Raw genomic sequence first — 20,456 nt, forward strand, 5'->3', positions numbered from 1 at the left:
AATAAACACGATACATAACATAAAAAGATGATAAATACACCCCACAATAGAATAAATAAACATAAATATGAGATGTGGTAACAGACGACTTGCACAAGTGATGCCATATTAGAAATGATAATAATATGTATATATGCTAAAATAATAATAATAATCACCGAGTCTCATTAAATGTTGTATATTACATTAATATACACATTTTCATTAATCCATCCATGATATTTTTTTCAAAATTATATAATAAACACGATACATAACATAAAAAGATGATAAATACACCCTACAATAGAATAGATAAACAAATATGAGATGTGGTAGCCAGATAACTTGTACAAGTGATGCCAAGAATAACATTTTCTCTAATCTAACATAAGAGAAAATGTGTTACTGGGGGTAACTGTAGAAAATTATTCCTTTCGTATGTATGTAAGTAAGTTTATTCAGGTATACACAAATACAGTTACATAGATTATCATACATAACAACATATGTGTAGAGAACCCAGGATAACCCAAAAAAGTCAGAGTGACTTATTTCCATTGCCTTCACTCAGAGCTTCATTTCTTCTCAAAATGATGTTACATGAGAATGGGAGTGTTCTTCTTTATTTATTCTACCGTATCAATGTAGAGACAACCTGTACACAATGTAACTTGTACACAAACCAGACGTGTACACTTCGTTTACAAAACTTACCTTCGCCTGGTTTGTTTACATAACTCTGCGCCTGTCCTCTCTCATGCACTCATTCTTTCTCTCTCTCATTTATTCGTTTTATCTCATTTACTTACTCCTGACCCTATATTAAGACTACAAATATTTTAAGGTAAGTAATGAGTGAACTGTATATACATTTTATCGCTCTGGGATGCTTAAATATCATAGAATTGTATGTGTGGGTGGGTTGGCCTGGTAAGGTAGCCTGGCTGACTACCATACATACCACACTTGATTTCTTACAATAAATACTACTTGTCTCACCCTAGATTAAGACTATAAATATTTTAAGGTAAGTAATGAGTGCACTATGTGTGTATTGTACTTTTTTATTGTTTTTTTGATGCCTGGTTCTATTGCTAACATAATATATGTTAGTGTAAACTTGTTATCTAGTGTTTGTATGCATTTGTAAGTGGAAAAAAAGGGTGTTCCACTTTACGGCGGTTTCCGCTTTACGGCGGTAGCCTGGAACCTAACCTGCCGTATAAGTGGGGCCCTACTGTATAAGATAAGATAAGATTTCGTTCGGATTTTTAACCCCGGAGGGTTAGCCACCCAGGATAACCCAAGAAAGTCAGTGCGTCATCGAGGACTGTCTAACTTATTTCCATTGGGGTCCTTAATCTTGTCCCCCAGGATGCGACCCACACCAGTCGACTAACACCCAGGTACCTATTTGCTGCTAGGTGAACAGGACAACAGGTGTAAGGAAACGTGTCGAATGTTTCCACCCGCCAGGAATCGAACCCGGGCCCTCCGTGTGTGAAGCGGGAGCTTTAGCCACCAGGCCACCGGGCCTGTGTGTGTGTGTTGCCAAATAGGTAAAATTTGTGATTTTTGGCATAAATAGCAGCGCTCTTCTTGCCAAATAAGACAAGCAAAAATTTGTGTATGCAATAATTTCACAAAAAGTCATTCTGAACCGACACAGACACATGACAGAGAAGCAGCCCAGCCGCCGTGGAGAGAAGACGTCGCCGTTCCTGCTCTTCAGCTGAGCAACTCTGAACACTGTTGCTCGAGATTTTTCTTGGGTTATCCTGAGTAGTTCTTCACCAGAGCTGAGAGGAAACTTGCTGGCAGTCACTTCCAGCCCCATCCCATCAAGAGGGTAAGGCGGTGACTTGCTTGCTTGTTCACCCCTCTCATCCCCATCCCCCCATCCTTCCCCATCCTCCCCTCACCCAAACATCAACACTGGCCCACACACTAACACACTACATACATTGCTATCCTTCTGACTTTCCTATCTTCTTTTTCGGCAACTTCGCTTTGGCGAGTTAACACAAGGCATTTTGACCATCCGGTAGCCCGTGTGGTTTTTTAAAATCCGGCCGATCTTTGTCTTGGGCCCTTTCCCCCTCACCACTCGAGGGTAGGCTATCTTAGGGGCTGACCTTCATAAGTCAGCTGAAATAGGATGCTAGAATAACACTAAGGAAAGATTCCTTTTTGTTAAACTCCTCTGCCAGATGTTCCTTCCTAGACATCATGGCGAGGATAAGAGTAAGATTACGTGTTGATGGAAACCAAATGTCGATGAAAGAAATTCTAGCATGTATTTGCTCGAACTCAACTGTTGCTCCAGGGGATGTTTTTCAAACCCACGCTGGAGCAGTACTTCTCCTCTCTTCAGAAGAAGAGTTACTTCAACTACTAAAGCATGATGTCTTGGATAAACTGAAGACTTTTGGTGTTACCCCAGTTGCACCTGAGAGCTATCAAGCTCAGAGGACTGTGTTTGTGGCCAGAATCAACAGTTTCATGAGACATAGCACAGTGAATGAAATTGTTGAGGACTTTAATACGGAGAATTCTGAATTTAGGGCTGTAGAAGCACATAAATTCTCTAAACCTAACAACAACAAGGTAACCTTAAAGTTAATACTTGAGACACCTGAGGAGGCCAAACTTGTGTGTCAAAATGGCTTCAAATGTTTTGGCACCAGATGTACACCTGACCAAATCTCTCTTGAACGATTAGTCAGTGTGACACAATGTTTTAAATGTTATGCCTTTGGTCATAACACCAACAAATGCAGTAATCAAGGACAGATTTGCAGCATTTGCTCTGGCCAACATTCTTATCGAGATTGTACTAATAAAAATACACCTAAATGTGTCCTCTGTAATGGAAAACATCATGCTGTTTCTGCTATTTGTCCTGAAAGGAAAAAGGAAATGCAGAAAATTATTGAAGCTAAGAAACTGTCCACTTCTAAGAAGACCACTCCCCAGGCACCGCCAACGATGTCCCAAACTTCCTTCCCAGCTCTGCCTGGATCAAGTGGGACTCCTCAGGTCTCTACCACTGGTTCCAATGTTTAGAATTCTGCCCCTCTTGGAGCGCCCCAATCTAACCCTCACTTACAACATACACAAACGCAACAACAAGGTTCAGTCTCATCTCCTATGTCTCAGGTATCCACAGCCGGGGATATGACGAGAGCACAACTAATGTACATGATGGCCAAAGACATAGCAGGTGGTGACATTCAACTCTGCTCTCAGGTTTTAAATGATCTGTTAATGGCTAATGGGATCACTCCCATCACTATCCCAGAAAATGTGAAGGTTATTATGACCCAGCCTTCTCATAACAAGGAGTATGTACCCTACTCTACATCTACAAATAAGCCTAAGTCATCCCTGGCCCAGGGATCGCCCACCTCGCATACCCAGGTTGTCAACTCCCCTCAACCTGATAAGTCAACACCTGAACATAACAATGCCCCAGAAAGTGGTGCCTACTCTCCCGCTATTGAAGCTGATCCTGTTGAACAGGAACTTTCCCAGGGTAACTCACCTTGCCTACCTAATTTTCCCTTGGAGCCTCCACAGTCTCCCATTAACTGTCACGAGCCTCTGCTTCCTGTAACTGGGAATATCATACCTCAGTTTTCTGATGATGACTAACGATTCTAAGGAGTCTGTTAATATTACCACCTCTAGTGAAGATGATGGCATTTTTAATACACAAGCAACTACGCAGAAGTTCCCTCCTCCCCTTGACGAGTCCAGCAGGGATAGTGTGGATACCAAACATGACATTACTTGCAGGCGTTCAGACCGCAGTACACAAGCGAAGTGCAAGAAATAATGGGGATTACAATTTTCCAACTGAATGTTCAACATTTCTTTAATAACCGTTACCTCCTTGAGGTTGAACTACATAATTACAATCCCGATGTTATACTCTTGAATGAGACAGCTGCAAGAGTTGATCAACATATTAAATTACGTGGTTACTCTACTGTGGAGAAATCGAGAGGACCCTTTAGTGGTGTAGCCATCTTAGTTAAATTAGGCTATACATTTAAAAATATTCATGTTGATGAAGATAACATTCTTGCAATAGAAATGACAACGTCTCATGGACAACTAGTGATAGGAACTGGATATTTTCCCCCGAGACAACAATATATAGAGTCAATTCCTCTACATAGGATATTAAGCAGAAATATTCCAACAATTCTAGCGGGAGATTTTAATGCTCATCACCCTGCCCTCTTCAACTGTGGAGCTGGTATTCCACTGGGTGACTTAAAAGGAAAACAACTATTTAATATCATGACAGCTAGAAACTTGTCATTTCAAGGCCCATTCTTTAAATCGTACATTGGACCTCATCCAGGGACACCAGATATAGTACTGACAAACAGAGACTGTGACATCTTTCACTGTCGTATATCTCCTGGTGGAAACGTAGGATCTGACCATATCCCTGTTATAATACAACTACAAACTTCTCCATTTAGAATACCTGTAACTCCTAAACCCAATCTTAACACCCTAGGATTTGACCCCTTCAGGGCATTTCTGGGTGAGGATGAAATTGTGTCATTGGAAAATCTACCTTCCACTGCAATTGATGATGCAATCAGGTCCCTGCATAATCGAATAATTGAAGCTACTAATGCAACTTGTCAATTAGCTTCCACAAAGATATACCAACAATATAAACCTACTAGGGAAATTAGAGACAATTTAAGAAATTATCAAGCAGAATGTCGAAGGCATCTTCAAACAAGACAACCACCAGTAGCTACACTGCACCGATTAAGGCAAGAATTAATTAACATGATTAGTCATCACAAACGGGACTTATGGAAATTGCTAGTTCTTCAAGCTAATCAGTATAAACGTGAACCAGCAAAATTTTGGAGTAAGATCCGACAACTTTTAGGGGCAAAGCACAAGGCTCCTAACTACCTAGTTCATACCTTCACTGATGAGGATGATGAAGATGTTGAAATTAAACTTGACGATCCACAGGACCAGGCTAATTTGATGGGTGATGTATGGGAGAAAATTCTCTCCCACAATAACAGTCGTCAATTTAACAATAATCATTATCAGTTGGTAAATGAATGGAGAGATGAGAACTTGGATGATCTACAACCACTACCTTCCATCGATACTTCAACTCTTGAAGATACCCACCCGCTTACTAGACCTATTACATTACTAGAGATGAGTCAGGTTATTGGAAGAATGCGAAATAGAGCCCCTGGTCTCTCTGGAATAACAATGAAACAAATAAAGTTCCTACCCAGAAATTGTAAACAGTCTTTGGTTAATATCTTTAATGCCATCTTGGCCTCAGGACATTTTCCAGCGATTTTTAAGACTGCTAGGATGATCTTTCTTGCTAAGCCCAATAAAGACATCCACCAACCTGGGAACTATAGACCTATATCTTTACTTGAAGTCACTGGAAAAGTTCTTGAGAAAATCATTTCCAACAGATTGAACTACTATATGGAGTTTAATCACTTTTTTACTGAAAAACAATTTGGCTTTAGAACACATAGAGGTACCAATCATGCAATAAATGTTATTTTCGATACTGTAGCAAGTCTAAAACATCAGGGCAATCTTGCCCTAATTGCCACCGGAGATGTTCATAAAGCTTTTGATAGCTTATGGCATGATGGCCTTATATACAAACTCATTGACCTACCAGACCATAACTGGACTTTTCTCAGATTAATATATAATTTCTTAACTCAAAGAAAAATCATTCCCACCTTTCATGGCAGGTCGACAGAGCCTTTTATACCGACAGCTGGTGTCCCACAAGGTTCTTGTCTCAGTCCACTTCTGTTCAACATTTATGTGAATGACCTTCCTCAACCAGAGTTTAATGATACAATTGTGACACAGTTTGCAGATGATGTTATTCATGTCGTCTCATCAACTCCAGTAACAGGAAAATACAAGTATGAGAGAGTCATAGAAAAAATGAATATTGAACTTCGTCGAACATCTAATTGGGAAAAGAAATGGAGAATTACGACTAATCCTGACAAAGTCCTTGTTAGCACGATAGGATGTTTTGCATCAACAATCAAAGATAAAGGGGGTATCTCCATCAGAGGTACACCTGTAGCCATTAGAAACCCTAACAAGATTTTGGGATATGAAATAGACAGGCTGCTCCACTCAACATCTCGTGTAAATAAAAAGATAAACATAGCCAAAGCCAGTCTTAGCAGTCTCTTTTGATTCAATCAAGCCCCTCAACATGTCAAAAAACATCTGTATAAAATGATAATAAGACCTATACTCGAATACCCTTGTGTCCCAATGTCATTAACAACAAAGACCAACATGCTACGGTTACAAAGGGTCCAGAATAGAGCTCTTCGCTTCATTACCGATACCAGGAGGAGAGAGAGTTAAAATGGCAGATTTACACATACAACAAGATATTACTGCCATAAATGTACGCCTGGACACCCTGAAAAAGAAACAACTCTATACAATGCAAGAACTATACATGCCAGATAGAGAACATCCTATACAAGTGGTAAATACCACGGATTATATCATCAATACTCCTCCTCACAGGACTCAAAGAATGACTCTCCCACAGAGGGTCCGTCGTTTTATCCATAAAGATGATTACCATCGACCCATGATATTGAGCAACCTCCCTGATGAAGAAGATTGGGTAACACCAGAACCCTTCTATGTTTACTGAGAAAATCATCGCCCCCAATTAGGGAGACATCTTATATAACAATGTAAAAATTATGCTATTTACTATGGCTGGACACCACCTGTAAGAAGCCATTGTCACGTAATTCTATAAACTGACCAGAAAATTATTGCCTTCATTGTCGCATAAATATCCGTTGTGCAATCGCAAAAAAAAAAAATTGCAACTTGTATAATTACTACCAATTCAGAGTCATGTACTTATATATCTGTTATATCTATGTGACTCTGATGGGTTAGTCTTATACCCCTTCAAGAATATCTTATCATTTCACATACACTTTTTTAAATTACACCAAAGTGGTTGGGCCACTTACCTTTTATATCCTACCTCTCTCCCCCCTCCCACCCTTTTCCAATATTTCTATCCTTACCCATCCTTCTTCCTTACCCATCTTACCAAAGCTCTGGTCATAAGAACAAGAACAAGAACATTCTGAACCTAACGAAAAAAATGTTTCATTGTGTTTGTTTTTTATTAAATTGCAGTAAACTTATCTAAAATACATTTACCTGAATTAGGCTAAATTAAATTGCGCTTGTTATAATAAGGTTAGATAAGTTTCCTAAAGATCTTTTGGTACAAAAGTATTAATTTTTGCATTAACATAAATGAAAAAACATTTCTTTAAATGTATAAAAGAAAATTTTAGAAAGGATTTAATTTTAAATGAGTAGAATGTACACCGTGTATGTCACTGTACACCGTGTATGTCACTGTACACCGTGTATGTCAGACACTGTACACCATGTATGTCAGACACTGTACACCGTGTATGTCAGACACTGTACACCGTGTATGTCAGACACTGTACACCATGTATGTCAGACACTATACACTGTATACATCAGACACTGCACACCAGTTTGGAACCCACACCTGGCAAAGTATGTCAGGACAAGACTAGTCCTGGAGAGGTTAAGGGAAATCAACCTGACATCACTGGAGGACAGAAGGGTCGGGAGGACATGATAGCAACTTATAAAATACTGAGAGGAATTGACAAGGTGGACAAAGACAGAAGTTCCAGAGATGGGACACAAAAACACAGGGTCACAACTGGAAGTTGAAGACTCAGATGAGTCACAGGGATGTTAAGAAGTACAGTGGACCCCCGGTTTACGATCAGCTCCCAATGCGACCAATTATGTAAGTGTATTTATGCAAGTGCGTTTGTATGTGTATGTTTGGGGGTCTGAAATGGACTAATCTAACTCATAATATTCCTTATGGGAACAAATTCGGTCAGTACTGGCACCTGAGCATACTTCTGAAATGAAATAATATCGTAAACCGGGGGTCCACTGTATTTGTTCAAGCATAGAGCTATCATGAAGTGGAATTGTTGGGAGAGTGATGTAGTGGATGCAGGATCCATGCGTAGCTTTAACCCTCTGACTGTCACAAGCACATTTCTGAAACTGTCATTCTATATCGCAAAATTTTTGATAAAAAAATTTTTTTTTTTCTTATGAAATGATAAGAGAATCTTTTCCCGATGGTAATGACACTAAAAGTACAAAATTTAATAAAAAATATACAGAATTACGCTTCCGCGAAGTTAGCGATCTTGGCGATATATATGCAGTGGCGATTTCACCAACTTTGAGCCCTATTTTTGGCCAATTCCATTATTCCAGTCGACCAAACCAAACTCATAGCTATTTTTTTAGAACTCCATTTGTTCTATCGATTGAGTACAATAAACTGCCCATTTACTGATTTCAACTACCCAATAAAGTGGTCAGAAATTTGCAATTTAGCCAATTTCACAAAAATTAAAAAATGATAATTTCAAAATAGGGTCCAGAATAAACAACACAGACATTCTTGGCACTAAAATAACATATCCACTGTTCATTAGTCACATCTCTAGGCCCCTCTTATATTACTCTTGCTTTCTATTTTGATTTTTTATTCACACAAAAAATAGAAGATTTACTGTTATGCAGACTACCGCATTATTGTAAAAATGGTATAAATAATATCAGCGCACTAGTGAAACAATATTAGACTCCCCAGTTGACGTGTGTTGGACATGTGGTGTGATTTGTTTACTTTTGAACATTGGTAAAAATCGAACATTTCCGCTACTTTGAGCTCAATTTCAAGGTCGTTTTCATCATGAAACTAATCAAACTCATCTCTATTTATGTAATGTTTTCCATTCTATCAAAGGAGACTAAGAAAATGAGAACACAACCATAAATACTATACGAAAATACACATACCTCAAAGTCGACATTTTAATCCAAAAAGACAGAGATTTTTTTTCTCATTATGCACTGCGTGGTGCAGGATTTTTTCTTATACAGTGCACACTGACCACACAGACCCATTCTCTCACATGTGGGCCTACCAGCTTTCTCCTGCTTGATTTGAAGCCAATAGAATTATTGAGTACATGTATATGTACATCCGAAACACTGGCTCGTAAGACATATATATACGGCCGAAACAGTCAAAGGGTTAAGAAGAGGTATGATAAAGTTTATGGAGCAGGGAGAGTGACCTATTAGTGACCAGTGAAAAGGCAGGACCAGGAGCTGTGACTCGATCCCAGCAACCACAACTAGGTGAGCACACACAAGAGAATTGTATATAGTGGAGGTAGAACTACCTTGGCGAGGGTGGCCGAGGCGGTGGTGGGATGTCCGACAAACTGTCATCGAATCCATCAGCCATGACGTCAGGTTTGGCCTTGCCTTCGGTGGCCAGTTTTGCCAGCTCCTCGGCCCGTCTGGCTGCCTCCTGCAGGTACCTCGACCCATTGCCGAGCGCCTCCTTCTTGGCAGCACTCTGCGCCGCCTTAAGGAGCTCTCTCTGTGCCTCCCTGTGAGCCCACACGCTGGCGCCCTGCTGCTCTAAAAAGAGCTCCAATAGTGTACACTTACTGTCAGTTAAATGCAGTGGGGGCTCAGACTTTGTTGAGAGCGGGTCAGAGCGCCGCTGTGGCCGAGGGTCCTTGTCACGCGAGCTGTGGTAGTCTCTGAACGAGTCGCTTTTGTCTATATTTGGCGGCGGTGCCGATTGCGTGCGTATCCGTTCAGCGCCATTGATGCCATGGTTGGCTTTTGTTGGTGTTGGTTCTGAGAGGCGGTCAGGCGTGCCGGCTGTCTTGCGACTTGGCCCCCTCTTCCCTGGCCGGCCAGGGCCGGTCGACTGGTGCCGGCGCCTCATTGATGGAAGGGAATTGAACTTGTCGCCACTGTGGCCAGACTTCCTTGTCGTCCTCTTGACATCATTAAGAACTTCGCTCACACTTTCATACACATTTGTGATGTCGTCCAGCTCAAACTCGCCACTGTGTCTGGGCGTGACAGTGCGTGAGCTTCCGTGACTCCGCTCACTCTTGTATCCGTCGTCACGGTGGACACGTCCTGTCTCCGTCTTGGGGCTCTCACTGCGGGGCCGGTCCTTGTGCCCTGTTGCTGCATGCCTACTCGACCGCTCCTCCCGGGGCAGTCGCCCTGTTGTGGCAAAGCCGCCCCGGCGCAAGGCTTCCCTCAGCCCTGGAAGTGGATCCTGGAATTCCTTCGGTGGTGGCGGAAGGGGAACTTCCTCGTAGACATGCGGATCTGTGCGGTTGATGTTATTGACTTTCTGCAATGATTGTGACTTCTTGACTTCCTTGCGGTGTGAAGTCTTCTTCAACTTCATCTGGAGTTGATCATTGGAAGCAGAACGGTGCGTTGGATCCTTGCCAGTCAGCTTGTGGCCCTGGCTGCGAGTCTCCGAGCGGCTGGACCGATGAGCGGCCGGACTCCTCTGTCCTTGCTTACTCTTGTACTTGGCTGTAGGTATGGCCTTGACCGGTGCTTCAACCACCGGTGTCTTTGGCCCGTTCATTTTCATACCATTTTTGCTTCGACTCAATTTTGCACCATTACCCTTGGCACCACTAACCTTGGCACCATTATTCTTATTGTCAGAGTTGGCACCATTGCTGCTGGTGCCATTAGTTTTAAATTGTACCGTTGCCGCTGTAAGCATGTCCTTAATAGGGAATTGCTTAATGTCCAGATCGGGGCTTATTTGGCCACTGGACGAGCCCGAACTCTGGCGACTGGAGTTGGAGACCCATCCACTCTGTTCTGATGTAATGTCGCTGTTTGAAGATGAGTCTTGCTGCAAGATCAGTGGCTTGGTGCCATCTGGGATCTTCTTGACTGGCGATGGCATCTTCTTGGCCAGCGTCACTGGCTCGACCTTCTCACCACCAATCTGAAGAAGGGTCGAATCAGTCGCTGACACCAGGCCAACTTCAACATTGGATAGGATTGGTGGAGTGCGGTCTAGCCGCACCGGCCGGGATGGTACAGCTGCCGGCCCCTTGGCATTGATCTCTGATGAGGTCTCGGAGTCAGTGGCCAGGAGGTCTGGCATGGACTCTGTGATGGCCGGCGATGCAGCGCTGGCCACCTCCCACAGAAATGATGGCATTGATAGCGTACTCTGGGAGTGGCGCATCAACTGGTCCCCTCCACCAGCACTTCCGCTCCCTGGCGTGTGTGCCCCCAAGTTGTATGGCATACTGAGTGAAGGTTCTAGCTGCCTGTATTTCAAAAGAACGACATTCTCCGCAATGGCATTTGCCTGCGCTCTCTTACTCTTGTGAGTGCCAAGCCCATTTGATCTCAGCTGTTGGGCTCGCTGGATCAGCTTAAGCTTAAACTTAGCTCTTTTGTAAGCTGAGCCCTGATTGGCTGGAAGTCTAAGTTCTAATTTCAGATTGTTTTTAAGCTTTTCTTTGAGGCTGTTACGGGGCATCGGAAGTTTGTGTGTCTTCGGTGGAATGGGTGGCTTGAAGTCCTTGGGCATCTTATCTGTCCGCGGCGGCAGTGGCGGCTTGTCTTCCGTGTCCGATTCCTCCTTTGCCGAAGCTTCAGAGGCCTTGGAGCCTTTGGAGGCCTTTGATGCCAGAGTTTTTTCATCGCTTTCTGATCCACTGCCGAGCGTATGCTTGCTGCTGCCACTGCCTCCGCTGTGCACGGAGGACACACGGGAGTCACTGCTACGCGACCGTCCTTCTCCGGCTTTGGCACGCGTCTTAAAAGTCGCCTTGGGGTCCTTTGGTGTGTCCTTGTCACTGTAGCTCTGAACAGTGGCTTTGACAGCCTGAACTGGAGACTTCTTGGCAGCCAACTTGGCCGTCTTGGCCTCATTGTTGCTCGTCCCCCTTGACTCGTATCCGCTGGTGCTAGCCGCCATGGAATCGAAGACGGTGCTGGCCAGTGACTTATTGTCATGACTCGTCAGTGACTTAGAGTCATGGTTGATGGTGGCTTTGCCATCCAGCTGTGTCAGGACCAGAAGATGCGTCTCAGCTGACGGCGCCTTTAAGCCATTGCGGATCTGTGGTTCCGGCCGCGTCACGTCTGGTGGGATAACCTCCCGCTTGCTGCTGTCACCGTCCAGCTGGTCCATTGCCAGCTGGATGTCTGTGGCACTCAAATAATTTTCTGAAAGGTGATAAGAGATGCTTTAAGTCATTTTTACCAATAACTACACCAAAATACATAAAAAAAAAAGGTTGATATTACGACTGCAACGATTCAAACTTAAGATGTAAACTTATTATAGACCAACTGTAGCCTGAGAATGGTCCAATGTGGCCCAAAAGTTTATAAAAAAAAAAAGGTCAGTATCATAATAGTGACTAGTACCTGCTGACCTGACCAGCAGCCAGCACCTACTTACCTGACCAGCAGCCAGCACCTACTCACCTGACCAGCAGCCAGCACCTACACACCTGACCAGCAGCCAGCACCTACTCACCTGGACAGCAGCCAGCACCTACCAGACTTCCTGCTGACGATGGAGCGTCGCCGGGCGAACTCGGCCACATGCTGGTACTGGTCTTCAAAGATCACCGGCAAGGTTGACACATCACCATCCATCTGTGTACACCAAAATTATCGTCATCATCATCATTATTATTATTACAGTTGATAAAGACTCAACAAAAGTACACTTGGCAGAGACAGTGTTTTACCTCGGTGCACTCTACGGCCAGCGGTGGCATGAGGTTCAAGTAGCGGGAGCGACGGACTGCCTCCGACACAGCCACATAATTCTGGTAGTTACTGTCATAGCAGCCGCTGGCTGACGGTCGGGGGTTGTCAATGACAAAGAACGCCTCCGCGAACCTTTTGACCTGTAACATACGGTCGTCTTATTAAAACCACCACTGTTAAGACTACTGTTATTAAGACCACCACTGTTAAGACTACTGTTATTAAGACCACCACTGTTAAGACTACTGTTATTAAGACCACCACTGTTAAGACTACTGTTATTAAGACCACCACTGTTAAGACTACTGTTATTAAGACCACCACTGTTAAGACTACTGTTATTAAGACCACCACTGTTAAGACTACTGTTATTAAGACCACCACTGTTAAGACTACTGTTATTAAGACTACCACTGTTAAGACTACTGTTATTAAGACTACCACTGTTAAGACTACTGTTATTAAGACCACCACTGTTAAGACTACTGTTATTAAGACTACCACTGTTAAGACTACTGTTATTAAGACTACCACTGTTAAGACTACTGTTATTAAGACTACCACTGTTAAGACTACTGTTATTAAGACTACCACTGTTAAGACTACTGTTATTAAGACTACCACTGTTAAGACTACTGTTATTAAGACCACCACTGTTAAGACTACTGTTATTAAGACCACCACTGTTAAGACTACTGTTATTAAGACTACCACTGTTAAGACTACTGTTATTAAGACCACCACTGTTAAGACTACTGTTATTAAGACTACCACTGTTAAGACTACTGTTATTAAGACCACCACTGTTAAGACTACTGTTATTAAGACCACCACTGTTAAGACTACTGTTATTAAGACTACCACTGTTAAGACTACTGTTATTAAGACCACCACTGTTAAGACTACTGTTATTAAGACCACCACTGTTAAGACTGTTATTAAGACCACCACTGTTAAGACTACTGTTATTAAGACTACCACTGTTAAGACTACTGTTATTAAGACCACCACTGTTAAGACTACTGTTATTAAGACTACCACTGTTAAGACTACTGTTATTAAGACTACCACTGTTAAGACTACTGTTATTAAGACTACCACTGTTAAGACTACTGTTATTAAGACTACCACTGTTAAGACTACTGTTATTAAGACTACCACTGTTAAGACTACTGTTATTAAGACCACCACTGTTAAGACTACTGTTATTAAGACCACCACTGTTAAGACTACTGTTATTAAGACCACCACTGTTAAGACTACTGTTATTAAGACCAATGTTAAGACTACTGTTAATAAGACCACCACTGTTAAGTCTACTGCTATTAAGACCACCACTGTGAAGACTACTGTTATTAAGACCACCACTGTTAAGACTACTGTTATTAAGACCACCACTGTTAAGACTACTGTTATTAAGACCACCACTGTTAAGACTACTGTTATTAAGACCAATGTTAAGACTACTGTTAATAAGACCACCACTGTTAAGTCTACTGCTATTAAGACCACCACTGTGAAGACTACTGTTATTAAGACCACCACTGTTAAGACTACTGTTATTAAGACCACCACTGTGAAGACTACTGTTATTAAGACTACCACTGTTAAGACTACTGTTATTAAGACCACCACTGTTAAGACTACTGTTATTAAGACCACCACTGTTAAGACTACTGTTATTAAGACCACCACTGTTAAGACTACTGTTATTAAGACCAATGTTAAGACTACTGTTATTAAGACCAATGTTAAGACTACTGTTATTAAGACCACCACTGTTAAGACTACTGTTATTAAGACCACTCTTGACCTGTAATGTACTGCCTGATTACTCAGACCACCACTGTTATTAAGACCACTGTTACTAAGATCACTCTTATTAAGATCACTGTTAAGATCACTGTTAAGATCACTGTTATTAAGATCACTGTTATTAAGACCACTGTTATTAAGACCACTGTTACTAAGACCACTGTTACTAAGATCACTGCTATTAAGATCGCTGTTAAGATCACTATTATTATGGAAAATATTTTAATTTTCCGAAACTATAGTGCCTAATAGGTGTTTAATGTGTCTATATGGGTCAAAAATGTATTTGAAAATAGAGTAGAACCAAGAGTTCCCTTTGAGCATGCGCGGATGTGCGGGGGGGGAGGCGGATTGTTTTGAATGTGGTGAGGAAGCTGGGAAAGTATGGAACCACGAAATTGGCATTCACGGCGGCCTAAGGATTAATATAGGCCTCATTTCATAATAGGAAGTGTCATAACTGTTCCTGGTGGAGAGTGAGGGAACGTGATTTACGGGACCACCGCAAAGGGGTGGTAAAATTAGTGAATAATGTTCGACCGGGTGGCAGGTGCACGGTCATGGTGTGTGTCCAGGGGAAATACCCGTGTGTTAATCCTCGCTCATCGGCCTCAGATCTTAATGGAGTGACCTCTAATTTGTATAATAGTTATGAGACGTTAAATCGTCTTGTGAATGGTAATGTAATCAGTGATAATAACATTGAGTTAAGATAATGCGGGATGTGAAATAGAGTGCCCTGCTCTGAGTGAACGTGTGACTCTCGTACCGGGGATAATGAAGATTTATGGAATCACGACTTCTAAACCGGGACAAACCGACGGATACCTCGTCCTGCCGGAATGAGAACCATGTCGGTGTAGCAGGACATCGAAATGAGATGGTGAATGGAGGAAATAAGGAGTATCAATCACCCACAGTTAAGTAACCCTTCTAGTTATAACAGACTCATGCTGGCCAGTTAGGTTATGTTGTAATTGGATAGGTTATGAGTGATCCAGCTACATCAAGTGACCACCAGAGAACATCTGGTAAGTGGTGGGATTATGTACAAATGTTTTTCCTTGATGGATGTATCCATGTGTATCCTACCCCCCCCTTCATTCAGCTAAACTAATATAATATATACAGTCCACAATTAATTAGTAGCACTGTACTTGTGGGTGCTATCCAATCCATACTGGTCTCGGATAGATATGGATAAGATTGTGAGGTCGAAGGGGCCACCTGTAGTGACCAGAGGTGGTTAAGTTTTCTCACATGTCTACACGGGGTGACTACGGTAAACAATATGGTTGTCTCCCAATGAGATTACTTGTATGTATATAATGTTGAGGTACATACAGATAAACACCCTAGAAAATTTTCCATAATTATTAAGATCACTATTAAGATCACTGTTAAGATCACTTATTAATATCACTGTTACTAAGATCACTGTTATTAAGATCACTGTTATTAAGATCACTGTTATTAAGATTACTGTTATTAAGATTACTGTTATTAAGATTACTGTTATTAAGGTTACTGTTATTAAGATTACTGTTATTAAGATTACTGTTATTAAGATCACTGTTATTAAGATTACTGTTATTAAGATTACTGTTATTAAGATTACTGTTATTAAGGTTACTGTTATTAAGATTACTGTTATTAAGATTACTGTTAAGATCACTGTTATTAAGATCACTGTTATTAAGATCACTGTTATTAAGATCACAGTTATTAAGACCACTGTTAAGACCACAGTAGTGGCCCTAAACCCACAACAGTGCTGCTAGACCACACAACAGTGCTGCTAGACCACACAACAGTGCTGCTAGACTGCACAACAGTGCTGCTAGACTGCACAACAGTGCTGCTAGACCCCACAACAGTGCTGCTATACCACACAACAGTGCTGCTATACCACACAACAGTGCTGCTAGACCACACAACAGTGCTGCTAGACCACACAACAGTGCTGCTAGACCGCACAACAGTGCTGCTAGACTGCACAACAGTGCTGCTAGACCCCACAACAGTGCTGCTATACCACACAACAGTGCTGCTAGACTGCACAACAGTGCTGCTAGACCGCACAACAGTGCTGCTAGACCACACAACAGTGCTGCTAGACCACACAACAGTGCTGCTAGACCCCACAACAGTGCTGCTAGACCGCACAACAGTGCTGCTAGACCGCACAACAGTGCTGCTAGACCCCACAACAGTGCTGCTAGACCCCACAACAGTGCTGCTAGACCACACAACAGTGCTGCTAGACCCCACAACAGTGCTGCTAGACCACACAACAGTGCTGCTAGACCACACAACAGTGCTGCTAGACCACACAACAGTGCTGCTAGACCGCACAACAGTGCTGCTAGACCGCACAACAGTGCTGCTAGACCGCACAACAGTGCTGCTAGACCGCACAACAGTGCTGCTAGACCGCACAACAGTGCTGCTAGACCCCACAACAGTGCTGCTAGACCCCACAACAGTGCTGCTAGACTGCACAACAGTGCTGCTAGACCACACAACAGTGCTGCTAGACCACACAACAGTGCTGCTAGACCACACAACAGTGCTGCTAGACCCCACAACAGTGCTGCTAGACCCCACTCACCCTCTGGATGTGGTGCTGACGTGCCAGGTGCTGACGAACAGGCTCACAGCTCATCACAACAGTGAGGAAGTGCTGCCACAACATTATGTTCTCAGCACACAGCTGTGCTATGTCACTGTTGGCCGCCACCAGGAAGTCTTCCTCGCAGTCTACAGTCTAAAACAGAATGGCACTGTAGACAGTCTAAAATATAGAGAGTTGGCAATGTAAACAGTCTGGGAAGGAGTAGGCTTAGTCTAGGACTACAATAGAGTAGATTTAGTGTAGGACTACAACACAGTAGACTTAAGTAAGTTTATTCAGGTATACACAATACAGTAACATAGATCATCATACACAGCAACATATGTGTAGAGAACCTGGGATAACACAAGAAAGTCAGACACACTGACTTACTTCCATTGTGGTCCTTTTACCTTATTATTATAATACAAATGTTATAATATCTTATTATTATTCTATAATGAAAAACTTTCACCATCATTCACTCCATCACTGTCTTGCCAGAAGGGTGCTTTACACTACAGTTTTTAAACTGCAACATTAACACCCCTCCTTCAGAGTGCAGGCACTGTACTTCCCATCTCCAGGACTCAAGTCCGGCCTGCCGGTTTCCCTGAATCCCTTCATAAATGTTACTTTGCTCGCACTCCAACAGCACGTCAAGTATTAAAAACCATTCATCTCCATTCACTCCTATCAAACACGCTCACGCATGCCTGCTGGAAGTCCAAGCCCCTCGCACACAAAACCTCCTTTACCCCCTCCCTCCAACCTTTCCTAGGCCGACCCCTACCCCGCCTTCCTTCCACTACAGACTGATACACTCTTGAAGTCATTCTGTTTCGCTCCATTCTCTCTACATGTCCGAACCACCTCAACAACCCTTCCTCAGCCCTCTGGACAACAGTTTTGGTAATCCCGCACCTCCTCCTAACTTCCAAACTACGAATTCTCTGCATTATATTCACACCACACATTGCTCTCAGACATGACATCTCCACTGCCTCCAGCCTTCTCCTCGCTGCAACATTCATCACCCATGCTTCACACCCATATAAGAGTGTTGGTAAAACTATACTCTCGTACATTCCCCTCTTTGCCTCCAAGGACATAGTTCTTTGTCTCCACAGACTCCTAAGTGCACCACTCACCCTTTTCCCCTCATCAATTCTATGATTCACCTCATCCTTCATAGACCCATCCGCTGACACGCCCACTCCCAAATATCTGAATACATTCACCTCCTCCATACTCTCTCCCTCCAACCTGATATCCAATCTTTCATCACCTAATATTTTTGTTATCCTCATAACCTTACTCTTTCCTGTATTCACTTTTAATTTTCTTTTGCACACCCTACCAAATTCATCCACCAATCTCTGCAACTTCTCTTCAGAATCTCCCAAGAGCACAGTGTCATCAGCAAAGAGCAGCTGTGACAACTCCCACTTTATGTGTGATTCTTTATCTTTTAACTCCACGCCTCTTGCCAAGACCCTCGCATTTACTTCTCTTACAACCCCATCTATAAATATATTAAACAACCACGGTGACATCACACATCCTTGTCTAAGGCCTACTTTTACTGGGAAATAATTTCCCTCTTTCCTATGTACTCTAACTTGAGCCTCACTATCCTCGTAAAAAGTCTTCACTGCTTTCAGTAACCTACCTCCTACACCATACACCTGCAACATCTGCCACATTGCCCCCCTATCCACCCTGTCATATGCCTTTTCCAAATCCATAAATGCCACAAAGACCTCTTTAGCCTTATCTAAATACTGTTCACTTATATGTTTCACTGTAAACACCTGGTCCACACACCCCCTACCTTTCCTAAAGCCTCCTTGTTCATCTGCTATCCTATTCTCAGTCTTACTTTTAATTCTTTCAATAATAACTCTACCATACACTTCACCAGGTATACTCAACAGACTTATCCTCCTATAATTTTTGCACTCTCTTTTGTCCCCTTTGCCTTTATACAAAGGAACTATGCATGCTCTCTGCCAATCCCTAGGTACCTTACCCTCTTCCATACATTTATTAAATAATTGCACCAACCACTCCAAAACTATATCCCCACCTGCTTTTAACATTTCTATCTTTATCCCATCAATCCCGGCTGCCTTACCCCCTTTCATTTTACCTACTGCCTCACGAACTTCCCCCACACTCACAACTGGCTCTTCCTCACTCCTACAAGATGTTATTCCTCCTTGCCCTATACACGAAATCACAGCTTCCCTGTCTTCATCAACATTTAACAATTCCTCAAAATATTCCCTCCATCTTCCCAATACCTCTAACTCTCCATTTAATAGCTCTCCTCTCCTATTTTTACACGTATATTAGCTAAAAAAATAAAAAAAAGATCTATAATACTTTGCATACAAGGGGCTTTTGGCATATTCACCCAACCAGTTCTATAATTCCTTGTACAGCTATGTATCTTGCCCAAATAAACTATATGAATACAGTGGACCCCCGGTTATCGGCCTGTTTGGTTATCGGCCAACTCGGTTATCGGTAGGGTTTTTGATGCTCGGTTATTGGCCGTTTGCTCGGTTATTGGCCATTCGCTTGGTTATTGGCCGTTTTGGACGCATCCATCCACCGGCTGGGGCAGCTTGCGCTTCAGTTTGTCTTCATCTCTCGGTGGCTGAGGAAGCTTCTGCTCATACATCCAAACATTTCACTTGTTTACCTTTGTTTTTAGTGGTTTTTCTTGCAGTGCAACTGTGAAATAAGTAACCATAGCTCCAAAGAAAGTTCCTAGTAAAGTTCCTGTGGTAAAGAAAGTGAGAAACACCATGGAATTTAAGTGTGAAGTGATACAAAAATATGAGAGTGGTATGAAGGTGGTGGAACTTGCCAGGATGTACAGCAAGAATAAATCAACAATTACATCCATCCTGGCAAAGAAAGAGCAAATCGAAGATGCTAATGTTGCAAAAGGAGTAACTTTTCTAACTAAATAAAGGACACCGATAATGGAAGAGATGGAGTGTATTGTGGCACTGGGGAACACCCTGGGGTTGGAGATGAGTGGTGAGGATGTGGAAGAGTTGGTGGAGGACCACAGGGAAGATCTTAACACTGAAGAGCTGCAAGAGCTTCAACTTGAACAGCAACAGATTGCAGCTGAGGAACTTGCTTCAAAGGAGGAGGAAGAGGGAGTGAAGGAGGTGCCTTCTTCAGAGATTAAAGAGGTGTTTACAATGTGGACCATGGTGCAAGTTTTTGTAGAGAAACACCACCCTGACCAAGCTGAAACAAGCCA

The 20,456-nt window shown here is 42.6% G+C and overlaps 2 protein-coding genes across 2 annotated transcripts in view; one reads left to right on the forward strand and one right to left on the reverse strand.

The window, feature by feature from the left end:
- LOC128699286 (uncharacterized) overlaps positions 1 to 20,456 on the forward strand; it is a 221,848-nt gene that overhangs the window by 87,837 nt on the left and 113,555 nt on the right. The window lies entirely within an intron of this gene.
- Positions 9,151 to 20,456, reverse strand: part of LOC128701055 (serine/arginine repetitive matrix protein 5-like) — a 53,460-nt gene continuing 42,154 nt past the window's right edge. The window contains exons 7-10 of the mRNA XM_070098174.1: positions 17,168 to 17,323; positions 12,720 to 12,881; positions 12,525 to 12,624; positions 9,151 to 12,186 (exon numbers count right to left, since the gene is read on the reverse strand). Of these exons, the coding sequence (XP_069954275.1) occupies positions 9,341 to 12,186; positions 12,525 to 12,624; positions 12,720 to 12,881; positions 17,168 to 17,323 (3,264 nt within the window). The 3' untranslated portion in view covers positions 9,151 to 9,340. The remainder of the gene's footprint in view (positions 12,187 to 12,524; positions 12,625 to 12,719; positions 12,882 to 17,167; positions 17,324 to 20,456) is intronic.

Source organism: Cherax quadricarinatus, chromosome 61 (assembly GCF_038502225.1).
Source record: "Cherax quadricarinatus isolate ZL_2023a chromosome 61, ASM3850222v1, whole genome shotgun sequence".
Classification (NCBI taxonomy): Eukaryota; Metazoa; Arthropoda; class Malacostraca; order Decapoda; family Parastacidae; genus Cherax; species Cherax quadricarinatus.